Source organism: Lepidochelys olivacea (genome assembly GCF_965140295.1).
Source record: "Lepidochelys olivacea isolate rLepOli2 genome assembly, chromosome: 1".
In the NCBI taxonomy this organism is placed as follows: domain Eukaryota; kingdom Metazoa; phylum Chordata; order Testudines; family Cheloniidae; genus Lepidochelys; species Lepidochelys olivacea.
Window position 1 is genome coordinate 243,016,817 of NC_140411.1, and position 12,772 is coordinate 243,029,588.

The 12,772-nt window shown below is 42.5% G+C and overlaps 1 protein-coding gene across 1 annotated transcript in view; it reads right to left on the reverse strand.

Moving 5' to 3' along the window:
- Positions 1-12,772, reverse strand: part of ADIPOR2 (adiponectin receptor 2) — a 64,614-nt gene that overhangs the window by 24,942 nt on the left and 26,900 nt on the right. The window contains exon 2 of the mRNA XM_084643027.1: positions 12,071-12,308. Coding sequence (XP_084499153.1) covers positions 12,071-12,235 — 165 coding nt within the window. The 5' untranslated portion in view covers positions 12,236-12,308. The remainder of the gene's footprint in view (positions 1-12,070; positions 12,309-12,772) is intronic.

A 12,772-nucleotide genomic window follows, 5' to 3' on the forward strand; every position in this document is an offset into this window, starting at 1 on the left:
ATAGAACCACTGCTTTTTCCTGTTCCCTAAAACAATTACCTTTACTGACAAGCATTGGTGTGTAAAACATAAAAATAGAGGAATAGGAGAATGCAAGAAACTAAGAAAATATAGGGCAACAAGGTCTGGATGTATCAGAGGTCCTTAGCTACCCTGTTATAGTCAAACATATTCCAATTTACATATACTGCAGTACCATCTACAATCCCATTGGGCGAGGCATTGTACAAACAAGAGTCCCTGGCCAAAAAGCTTACAATCCACGATAAAAGACAACATGGTGAATACAGCAAACCAGTTTGTAACAATAAGCCAAATGCCAGTCACCAGAGAAAATAGGCAGGGGTATAAAAATAATTAACTTGTTTGAACAAAGCAAGATAGATGCATGTAAATGTTTAATACACAAAAGGCACAATTAAATTATGAATACTGCCACCTAACAGCTTGCCGTTAAAGTCCTTGGTGCCAAGTTTTGCACTGGGAGGCTTAAACTGGATCCCCTCCTCAAACTGTCTACAGCAAATACAATCCCAATCTTCTGCCGAGATTTATTATCCCAAACCTTTTGCTCATCTTCAGACTCAAGTTTTAATCTTTCTTTTTTAAAAAGCAATTCTTTACCTCATCCTTACCACCTAAACCACTTTGTGCTTTAAGTCCGAGCAGAGTCTTAACAATATGCTGACATCACAACCTTTTTCGAAAAGGTCAGACTAGTTGCATTGAGAAGTAACAGCCCCAGTCTTTGAGACATGCTCCATCTGGACATCCTCCAGGACTCCTTCTACCCACTTACAGAAGTAAGTGCTAGTGCATTATTTTCCCCATCACAGGCTATCAAATCTTTCAGAGCAATGGGTCCCCATTTCACTGAGCCACTTCTATGCCACACATTACAACTACACAGTACCGCTCAGCCACAAGAAAGAAAACATCACTCAGCAGTACAAAAGACTGTGGTGGTTGGAATAAATGCAAAGAAAATGGTTCTTTTGTTCACTTTCTGTCAATGGAGAATTAAAATACAAAAGCAGAAAGAGTCAAGCACAGGTTTTTAGGGCTGTATAAAAAGCCCATTCATCAGGTTATAAAGAAGTCACATGCATTTGATTGTATTGGTTCAACAAAGCCACAGTAAGAGGCACTTCTTTAGGAGATATCTCTGCCTGAAGTACAGCAGGGGAACAAAAACAATCCAGATTATACAGAAACTAAAAAGGAAGGGGGGGGGAGGAGAGAAGACTGTCACAGAAGCCAGGCGATCCAGCATGGGATGGAGGAAGGAAGCACCTGCTGAAGAATGCTTTACCAACACATACACACAGATCTAAACCACAGAGAGAAGGTAAATTGCAAGAAGGAAGAAGAGGGAGAGACTTGAAGAAAAGCCTTGATTTGCTCAGTCCCACTCCCACCACAACTGAACTATCTTCAGTGTCACTAACCATCCACAAGATTTAGATATCAGGTCACTACTTCACATAAGCAAACAGAAAAAGTACAAAAGGTGGAGAGTGCAACTGTATATTGCCACAATGCTACAGCAGGCTAGATGGGGTTAGGGGAGATGAATGTTCTTTGAAAGGGGAAGCATTTCATGAATGCACATGTGTCCTCAACTGCTATAATTAATGAAAAAGCTATGGGGTAGATGGAGGACTAATTGCAGCTTCAGGTATAAAAAAAATCCAAATAAGGTTATAATACTGTTTAACATGAACATGTATCAATTCTTGTATTTAGTACAAAAATTGGACACATCCCTAATACATGGTGTGTTGTGGAATAAGTATTACTGGTATTATTCATAAGCATGTTAGGTAAGTTGCCATTAATCTTTTAAACCATCATGCATTAACATTGTCAATTTTGCAGAAAATGTGAAGTTTAATATTCTTATTTGTACTTTTTATAGTCACTTACTTGTAAAGCCAGGTGTCTTAGTGTTAGCTGCAGAGGCCTTGAGGGTACAAAAAACAAGTTTAATACCAAAAGATTAGAATCCTTAGGAAAAATCTACTGGGTTTCTTTTTAAAGTCAGGATGTTGTACTTCTAAGAGGTTTAGTATACTGTACTTTCAGGGCAAGAAATGGATGCTATGTCGCAAGAACGAGTGTGTGATGATTTGGGAGAAATAATCCTAGCTTTCCAACAGTATGAAGTGTGCATTTCTAGCTAGTAGTTCCCTAGCTAGACTATTTAAAAATACATTTATATCAGGACCGAGTACTACCAGTCCTGGTGTTTAGACAGAATCATTTCCATCTAGGGGTGAGGTGGCAAGTGTGTATGCATGCTCATCAGGTGCAGGGAGAGTTTAGAGAAGCAGACCAGCAGTCTGAGCAATAAGTGAGGATAACAGAGTGTGGACGAGAAGGACAAAAGTGAACAATATAGGTTCACACACAACTGCAGCAATAAATGAAGGTTACTTACCTATAAGAGATTCACACACTTGGATACACTGACAGTGCAGCTTCCTACTAGCAGTGCCTATTTGAGTGTTCATGCATCCTCTCGCAGTCCCTCTCCTCAGCTTTCACATATGTTCTGAGGACAGGGATATAAGAGTGGATGTGGCAGCAGTCTGGACTGTAACCAGGGTAGAGCAAGCAGGGCAGCTGCCCAAGGTGCAAAGCCACAGGGGTGGAAAAAATGATGAAAAAACCATTAGGTAGCACATATATGTTTCCTCACCCCGGGCATTAAAATGCTTGATTACGGCACTGGCAGCAGTTGCTAAATCAGTTCCTTCCACTGCTAATGCAAGCCCAGGAATAACTAGGGCTCTGCAAAAGAGGGGAAGGAGGACGAGGAATGTGAATATGCAGAGTCCATCTTGAAGAACCTTGGTTACAAGTAAGCTTCATTTCTTTCCGTGTCCTCTGCACAGTCACACTCTTGGGACAGTTTAATCAACAGTAATATATAGGGGGAAAAAGATGGATGGCAAGGAGTTCTAATTAAATAAAGAACTGATGTACCAAACTGGGCATCCTCTCTAGTTGTGATATCTAAACATGTAATGTTTAGTAAATACAGGTACTGAACTACACGTGGCCACTTTACAAACTTCCATTAGTGGGTCATGCCACAAACATGTTGTAGAAGCAGCCAGCCACTGCTCCAGCAAAGTGTGCTCTCAGCAGAGCAGGGAGAAGATCATGAGGCATATGAAACAAACAGTTTACGTGAAGTTCTAAAATCCTTGCTATTTAAATAGAAAGCTAACACTCCTTTAGCATCCAAGCAATGTAACTTTACCTCACTTTTTATGTGAATGTGTGTGTGGGGGGGGGGGGTTGGATCCACTGTTAAAGTAATGGATTGACTGACATGGAAATCCAAAATTACTTTTGGTATAAATTTTGAGTGAGAACTAAGAACTACTTCATCTTTATGAAACATTGTAAATGGATGGTCAGCCATTAAGTTCACTAACTCTCCGGGCTGAAGTTGTTGCTATAATAAACGTAATTTTAGTTGCCATATTAAAAATAGAGAACAAGATAAAGGTTCAAAGGATGGAACCATAAGCTGTGTTAGCACTAAGTTTAATTTCCATGAGAGGATAAGCTCTCACCCAGGGATAAAGATTTAATAAATCTTTCAGAAACTTCTTAATATCATGACAAAAATATAGAATTAGTATCTATTGGTATATGAAAAGCCACTACTGAGGTTAAATATACCTTGACTGGTGCAATAGATAAATGATTATTCTTTAAAAACATCAAATACTTTAATATGGACTAAAAAGGAACTGACATAAGATCAATACCCTTCTCAGATACTTCTCAGGGGAAACCTTTCCCATTTTAAATGGTTATATTTCCCAGTTTCCCGGTTGATTGTCTTTTAGTGTGAAGTAAAACGTGTTGTAAGTCTACAGAGAAAGGTATCTCTAACTCTGAGTCCTATTGTCCACAGAGTCAGATGCAACAAAAAAGTTGATCTGGATGGTACACTTTCACTTGCTGCTGCGAGAGAACATGTGGTGACAGATAAGTGTCTGTAATTCCCTTTGGAAAGAAGGGGCAAGTCCGTGTATCACTGCTATCTCAGCCATGCGGAGGAGATAAGTCATCTTGCCAAGTCCTGTCTGATCTTCTTCACAGCCATCAACATTAGAGAATGGTGGGAAAGCATACATCAGCTCTGTATCCCAATTAACAAAGAATGCCTCTATTAAAGAGGCAGTGTTCGTTCCTGCTCCTGAACAGTATTGATATTGGTGTTGAATCTTATGGCAAATAGGTCTCTATTAGGAGTACCCCAAAGAGCAAAAATGTGCAGGAACACACACTCCTTCAAGGACCATTTGTGCAGCTGGAAAGAGTCTTTGCTTAACTGGTCCGCTAACCCAGTGAGACACCCTGCCACATGCAAAGCTACTGAATAAATATCAACATATAAACCAATCCCAAAGCTGCACTGCCCCCTTGCAAAGCTGTGAGGACTTGTTTGTTTACATAATACGTTGCTATCATATTGTCTGCCTGCTTAAAGCAGAGATCCTTGCACCTACAGAAGAATGATCTGAATGCCAAAGGAATTTCTCTAAACTCCAGAACATTGATATGAAGAGGACACTCTTGCTTATTCCACAGACCTCTTGGAAATAAAGTTTGTGAGGTATGCACCCCAGCCTGTTTTCGAGATGCCTGCTATAGTTATTGCAGAAGGAGAGGAATGGTTGAACATCACTCCCTCTCAGTACATGTTTCCGGTCCATAAAAGTTTTCTGGATTCTCTTTAGAATGATAAGTATTAGATCCATGTTGCATTCTACAGGTCTGAAGTTTCTTGCCAACCAGTGATGTGTCTCATTTCATCCAAGACAGAGGATGAGCCCCTCATGTTGTTGATGCAATAAGACCCAGTAAGGAGAGGAAGAACCTTGCTTTCTGAGAGGACTCTGAAGTAGAGCCTGAATGGTAGATTTCAGTTTCAGGAATTTGTCCTCTGGGAGGTAAGCCCTTGCCATTCTGGTGTCAAGTAGCGCTCTTATGAAAAGGATATTTTATGATGGAATCAACATGTATTTCTTTTTGTTTAATCAAAAATCCCAGCTTTTGCAACACCGCTTTCAAAAGATGCTTTTAGGAGCCAATAATCTAAAACACAGAAAAAACAAAAAATCCCTTGTCATCTAAGAAAAGCTGCCACTACAGATAGGGATTTTGTAAAGACTCGAGGTGCAGTAAGGAAGGCACTTGTCACTCAAGCCGATTTGCCCAGTCCAGTATCACAGTGAGATGGGTACATATATATTTACAGTAGTCTGTCTCAAATGAATGCTGAGGCTCTGGCTAAATGGTTGTATCTGTCTTCCTCTGAATACGAAGCTGAACCCAGATCTGACAAGGAAATTGGGGATACCACTGATGTAGGGATTCACAACAGCCACAGAAATGATAAAGTTCTCCTGGTTGACCCAGATGGGGTCCTGGGAGATGGAGGTAACAACTGATGACTCACATGGTAAGGAATCAGCTTTGTGTCTCTTATGAGAAAGAGTAATATCAGATTTTTATCTAAATGACTTTTTTTCCCCTGGTCTTTGCGAAGGACGGAGAGGATCCTAGGGATACAGTTCCACTTGTACCTACGTGGTAACCACAAGAGTATATCAGTGCTGCTGGAATACTCAGATTCTTGAGGAACCAACTGAAGATGATCCAATTATGCTCTTTTATATCTCAACCTCTAGTGTCACGTATCCACATACTCACAATTTGAATCCAGAAAAGTGCCAGACACCAAAAGATGTTTACTCTTCGACTTTTTTTTTTTTCCCCTTCAGAACCAAAGGTCCCCAATTCTACAGAGGCCTCAGGCATAGTGGTCTATTGTTCAAACCTATTTCAGTTACAGACAGTATCCTTTTTGGAACTGGGCCCAAGAGTTTTTGCTACCAAATGCTTCGTGTTTTTGGATCTGGAGCTCAGTGCCAAGGCTGATGGTTTGGAAATAGAAGGCTCCCTTCAAGCCAAAGATCCCAGAGCCAATTCAGGCCTCTTATCTCTCTTTTCAGGAGCCTTAGAAACCTCAGATCTGGTAGTTTTAATTGACAAGACTTTTTGTAGTAGAAGAGCCTGGAGTCTGTTCTGCCTCTCCTTTCTAGCTCATGACATGGAAGTCCCACAGATAGCGCAATGAGAAAGGGGAGTAACCTTCTCCTAGGCACTTTAGGTACCAAGAACAGAAATCTGAGGCCATGAAAACTGTAGAGCACCTGACATATCTTTGGATCCACCATCATGTGATATTAACTGTCAACAACTGCTAAAGATCTTGAATCCAAAGAAGGCTCACATCCATCTGTGATCAGCAGCTGGAAGGGGCTGAGGCAGCAACCACTGCCACTCCCCCTTTTATACGGAGGGGGTGAATGAGCGCTTTAACAGACACTGCCAGTAAAAGGTTGCATCATTCAACAGCACCAGTCAGCACATATCCCAGGAGAAGAAATATGCAGAGGACACTCAAGAAAGAAGTTTATTCTGTAGCTATGCCTAATGTCTGTGGAGCCCAACAGAAGAGTGTGTAAACAGCAAGAGTATTATTAGGGCATGTCTATATGGGGACATTCAGAAAAGTTAGACAAATTAAAGGTGTGAAGTTAAAGAGCACTAAACTCACATGGATCCTCTAAGTCAGTTACAAAACGGTCTTACTGCACTTTATCTTAATCCTCCAACACATAATCAAGGAGTATGTACTGAGGCACAAGGAGCAAGCAACTGCCTTAAGAGAGTATGATGGCAGACTACCAATCCTACTCTATTAACAGGCTTATAAAATGGCTTGGTAAAAGTACTGTACTTGGCTAGTGTGCATGGGTAACTTATCTCTACTGGATGGAGTAGTCTGGCAGTATCTAAGCACCACACTTTTGATAGTTAAAAGCTGTTCTCAAGCTCAAGTGAGAAGAATGTGCTTTTAGAATGGACAAGCCAGTTATCTCTAAAGTCAAAATGAAGTTTCATAGAGCTATTGTGTACAGTAAACTGACAATTAAATCCTAGATGACAAACTTTTACTGTATTCAATGACAAAAAAAACTGTATTAACGTAGAGTTACGGTTTCTTGGTGGTATGCTGTCCCCTTGCAGAATGGGGAGTTCAGCAAGAGCATCCAGGTAATTAATTCTGTCCTCCCGTCAAGTTAAATCTGGGGACACAGATCTCCCTTAAATAGGTGAAGAAGATCAAAGAAACACTGTTGCCTTCCTGGTGCTAGGGAAACCAAAACTATTCTGGCTCCTTTTGTTTTATTCTTTATCACTTCCTGGATGAGAGGGAAGGGTGGAAAAGGAAGAGAAGACTTTCTACAGTCTAGGATAGGGATGGGCAAATTAAGGCCTGCCGGCCGCACCACACAGCTCGGCCCTGCTCTGGGGTGCCAGGTCGGTGACTGCACCATGCAGCTCTCTGAAGCCGCGGCATGGCCCCGCTCCGAGGATTGGGGGCCGCTCCTCGTGTAGGAGGCAGAGCAGGGACATGCCACTGCTTCCGGGAGCCTCTTGAGGTAAGCACCACTTGGAGCCCACAACCCTGAGCCTCTCCCCATGCCCCAACCCCCTGCCCCGATCCCCCTCCTGCTCTCCAAACCCCTTGATCCCAACACGGAGCACCCTCCTGTACCCCAGAGCCTGCACCCCCAGCTGGAACCTCCACCCCTTCCTGCACCTCTGCCGCAGCCTTGATCCCTCTCTGAATCCCTTGGTTCCAGCCCAGAGCACCCTTCTACACCCTAAACTCCTCATCCCCAGCCCCACCCCAAAGCCCACACCCCCATCCAGAGCCCTCATCCCAATTTTGTGAGCATTCATGGCCTGCCATGCAATTTCTATTCCTCGACGTGGCCCTCGGTCAAAAAATTTGCCCACCCCAGTCTAGGAAAAGGCATGTTATATGGACAGACTGTTTTGTCCTGTTCTGAGCAGAACTTGTGCAACTACATCTAGTCAGAAATAAATCTCTGTTCTGGTACCGCTCCCAGGTTGAAGATCTCATCACCTATTTCTTTAATGACTATTTGTGAAGTTCCATTATCACTGTCCTCAGTTGATCTGCCAAGCTGTTGTCCTTACATGCTAGATGTAGGGCAAGAAGGATAGATGTTAACACCCAATCCCACAGCACAACTGCCTCTTTGCAAGTCGGAAGTGCAAATCCCTCCGTTTCCTGATGTAATCCATCACTGTCATATTGTCCAACAACTTATACTACACCTTGTTCTTGCCCTGTGATATTTATATATAGTTTTTTTTCCCCCCTGAGAATTACAGTGAATTAATCTGTTGAAATACACTCCCCATCCACATTGGAGGTGCCCAAAGTGATTGTTTCTGATGGAGAGTTGAAAGGTACCCCTCAGAATGTTAACCACGTCAAGCATAGAAATATCTTTCTTGAGATGATCAGCTATGCAAACGTGCTGTCTGTATTTGGTTTGTAATTAAATGCCAGACAATGCTGCAGACTCTTCAGCCTGAGCAGAGTATAATGTGAATGAAGCCATGAGGCACGTGAGACCTAGAAAGAATTTTTAAGTGGGATTTTGACAAAGCAGTGTTATGGCAGAGCCAAGCTGCAGAAGTCTTCCTGGAAGAAAGGCTCTGCCTTCTGGAGAATAAAGAACTGCTCCTATAAAGGGAATCCTTTGCATATGTAGCAATAGAGATCTCTTGATTATCTTAAATCAGAGGTGGGCAAGCTACGGCCCATGGGACCATCTTGCCCGTCCCTTGAGCTCCTGGCCTGGGAGGCCGTCACCCCTGCCGCCACACCACCGCGCGGCGCAATGCTCTGGGCAGCAGAGCCCAGCCTGATCTGGTGCAGCCGTGCTGCGCGGCTGCCTTTCCTGGTGCAGCCGTGCTGCCAGCCACCAGTGCTCCAGGCAGCAAGCTGGGGAGGGGGTAGGGGGGGAGTGGTTGGATGGGTCAGGGGTCCCCAGGGGGCAGTCAGCAAGGGGAGGGGGGTTGGATGGGGCTGGGCCATGCCTGGCTGTTTGGGGAGGCACAGCCTCCCCTAACCGGCCCTCCATACAATTTCTGAAACCCGATGAGGCCCTCAGGCCAAAAAAAAAAAAAAAAAAAAGTTTGCCCGCCCCTGTCTTAAAGTACTAATTTCTTCAAAAGGCACATGTGTCAACTATGTCCTTGGAAAGGGTTTCTGATGAGATTTAAATAAGGATTAATAAATATATCCTGGTGTCTTAATGAGTGGCAACTGCTGACTGGTACTTTGTAAATACTCAGAAGGCAGCAGATAAACCAAGAGATAAAAATTTGTACTGAAGTGAAGTGATCTTGCCCAACCAGAAAAAAAGATATTTGTGTGCCTGGTGAAAGATATGGAAGTACACTTCTTTCAGATACAGGTTCCAGAATAGGGATGGAAGGAGCGGTTGCGGAAGGGAATCAAACTGAGTGGCATAACCATCTTTTATGGTCTCCAGAATTCACATGTCTGTCATTATGAAATGTAAGTTGGCCCTGCTAACAAGAGGGAAACATCGAAACTAAGTAAATGGATCCCTGCACTTCAGCTCTAAATTCAGAGGCAGACACAAATAGTCTCGAACCAACTGTACCTCACTCTTGGACCCTGATCCAGGGGAAGAAACTGGAACTTTTTGTACAGTGCTCTTCATCTTCTATCCCTGAAGTACTAGGCACTAACTATGGACTTTTTCCTCACATACAGACCCCTTAGATGCATCAGATATGGGAAGTTTTGTGGCCAGAGCTCCACTGCAAGAATAAGACTTGCATCCTGTTCTGGCTCCTTGCAAGCCCTTGGGGTAAGAGCGCTGCAGATAGAGCACCTTGTAATGGGCCCCGAATGTTAGGAAGACTACTGGACAAGAGGCTCATTTAGTGAAGTCAGATATTTTAACTTTTGAATCTGCCATAAATCCAGTAGTTGGAACCAAAACCTGAACTAAATATACAAAGCTAAAAATAAGATTTAGAAAAAACTAAATCGGAACCAACCAACACTAAAACATTAAGAACAATACTTGGTAAGGCAAAGATTTCTATAGAGACACGGGTCTGATTGATATGAAGAGGTTCACCTCTGTCTGCTGCTGTAGCTGAATGGAATTAACATGGTAGATGGTGCCTTTTACACACTCTCCCTCAAAACTTTCCAAGAATGCAACAGGGAGGGGTAAGAAGGGCACCTGAGTCCTCTAATAGGCTATAATATGAGAAGAGTCCATCATCTGAACTGTACCAGACAGCACATCTCATGAGTGGGAATATACAGAGGACCCTCGAAGAAAGCACTTTTATATAGGGTCGTAGGTTTGTGCAGTACCTCATTAAAAAGAGAAAATTTTATATGTGCTGCTGAGCCAAGAAAGCTCAATATAAGCTTATATAAAGCTAAATAGATGTTTTCCCCACTGTAAAGAATGGTGGGTTTTATAGGATTTTATTCTAACTTCTACCAACAATTTAAGATATTTTGGCAAGTCACTTAACCTACAGTGATTCAGTTCCCCGCCTGTAAAATAGCCATTATTTTCTTGGAACATGGGGTAGCAGCATTGCTCAGGTTTGGCCCAACTGCCTTCTGAGGAGACTGCTGCCGCTGCCCATGCCTGAGGCAAGTGGGGGTCAGGCTAGCTCTCAAACCTCAGGCCCAACCCTACAGGACAGGAATTGCCATTGCTGGGTAAGCCCCCATACTCCATCCTTTTCTCCTGGATTGGGATTAGGATTGCAGTGCCTGGATGAAGGGTGCTGCTACAGATGGTTGGTGCCTCCTCGGTGGGGAAAAGAAGCCAATGCTGGCCTGCTATGATTTTCAAGAGGTAAAGCTGAATTTTATTTGTTGGGTTGTGGTTTTTTGTTTGGTTTGTTTTTTAAATCAACGATTATGGAGCAGTCACATTAAACCTATGACATTTCTAAAATTACTGTGACTGCACCATGATTTTTGATAAAAATGCTGTGACAAATCTGAAGCCCTAATAATTAAACACTAAAAATTAGTCTACATGCCACCAGTAACCACTGCAACATTTACACTAGACATTGGCTGACGCTGTGGAGGTAAGTCTACTTCCCTCCCCCCCCACACCTTTCATCTGCGTAAAGACAAACAGATGTCTATAGGACCACCTACACAATGGCAAGCTGGCAGAATATTATTATATTATAGAACCAGAGTCCTAAAAGTTCTCATGTGATACCCAAAATACTTTCTAGGAAAGTATATAATTGCTAAAAGAATTCTGTATAGTGAACAGACTTTGCTTATTTGCAATCCTTTAGAAGGGCAATGAGCACTGGCTGTTTTTCACCCTTGTTGCAGGGATATTTTAAGCTGAATTCGGTAAGCCTCTTCAGTTAAGTCTGTACTAACAGCCAATTTGTAGCCTAGCAGCAGACTGAATGATGCTTCTGTACACACCCATCTCAAACCAGAGCATTTCTGTTTACAGGCATCATCTGCAAGGCACAGTGCCACGGACAGGCTGATTTTTTTTATACAGTACTATCCAAGTGGTCCCCATCTTCCAAGGACAACAGAGTAGCAGGAGTCCTCGCAGTCAGAGCTGTTAAAGCACAGAAAGGAGCTGCAGTTATATTTCTTCCTGGCCATTACAGAATCTTTAGCTTATGATGAAGACACTCATCCAACATGAACCAATTCAGTTGACCAAGCATATAGCTTAGTCCCACGTATTTGATGGGTTAGGAAGTTTGCATATATGTTTGTTTTTAGAGCATACTGCCTTTGTTTCCCACTCACACCTCCTTTCCCATGTATACTATATATTTCAGATAGGAGTACAGACTTTTTAAAAACAAAGATTATAGGCTCTTAGGGCCAGATTTTTAAAAGGTATTTAGGCACCTAGTGGGATTTTCAAAAGCACCTTGGTACCTAAATCTCATTTCAATCCCATTTATAAAGGACCTAAATACCTTATAAAAATCTGGCCCTTAATTCACACATTCCAAAACAATTATGCAGCATCTAAGAGTCAAGCCTCATTTATCCAGAGTCATTCGCAGAGTTTCAAGGTACCCAACTTACCTTTTGCAGGTCCAAGGATAAAGCTGGCTCCTCTAAGAGGAGCCCCTCATCAGAGTGGTCATCATCATAGCTTAACTGTCCTGCACTGTCAGGCATGTGTCCTTTCCTGAGCCGTAGGACTGGCTCTGGAATAACAGTGTTATCGAGATCCGTTGGTTCATTCATGAGACACTGGGGCCCTTCTCAGAAGGGTTCTGCTCCCTCTTGTGGGATAGGTTTTGAAGACAATGTGTTGTCCCTAAAAAGCAAACAGAGTTTACTTAGCTGAAGTCTGAAAGATTCTAGAAAGTTGGTTAGGCATATGACACACTTATATGCAAGGAGATTTATCTAGTTGGTACCAATGCTCTTACAGGCACCTCTTATTAGAGAGGACTTCCATTTCTACTCATATGACCAGTAATTCTTAACCATTTTCCTTGCTCTGGTTTCCTTTAAAGGAGGCAGAAGGAATGTTCGTATCAAAAGCACTAGCTATTATGTTCCCCGATATGACAGTCAGTCAATTCACAACTAGATGTGTTTAATAAAGATTTCTGTTTTTGAAACAAATTTTCAACATGGATACGATGGAAATTCTTTCTAGCTAAATCTGTACTTTTAGACAGACACTAGATAACCACCAAAGACACACTATAATCTTTAGAGTATTCCTTGGCACATGGCAGGCTGCATTACAAGATGGAATGCCAGCTCCTGTTT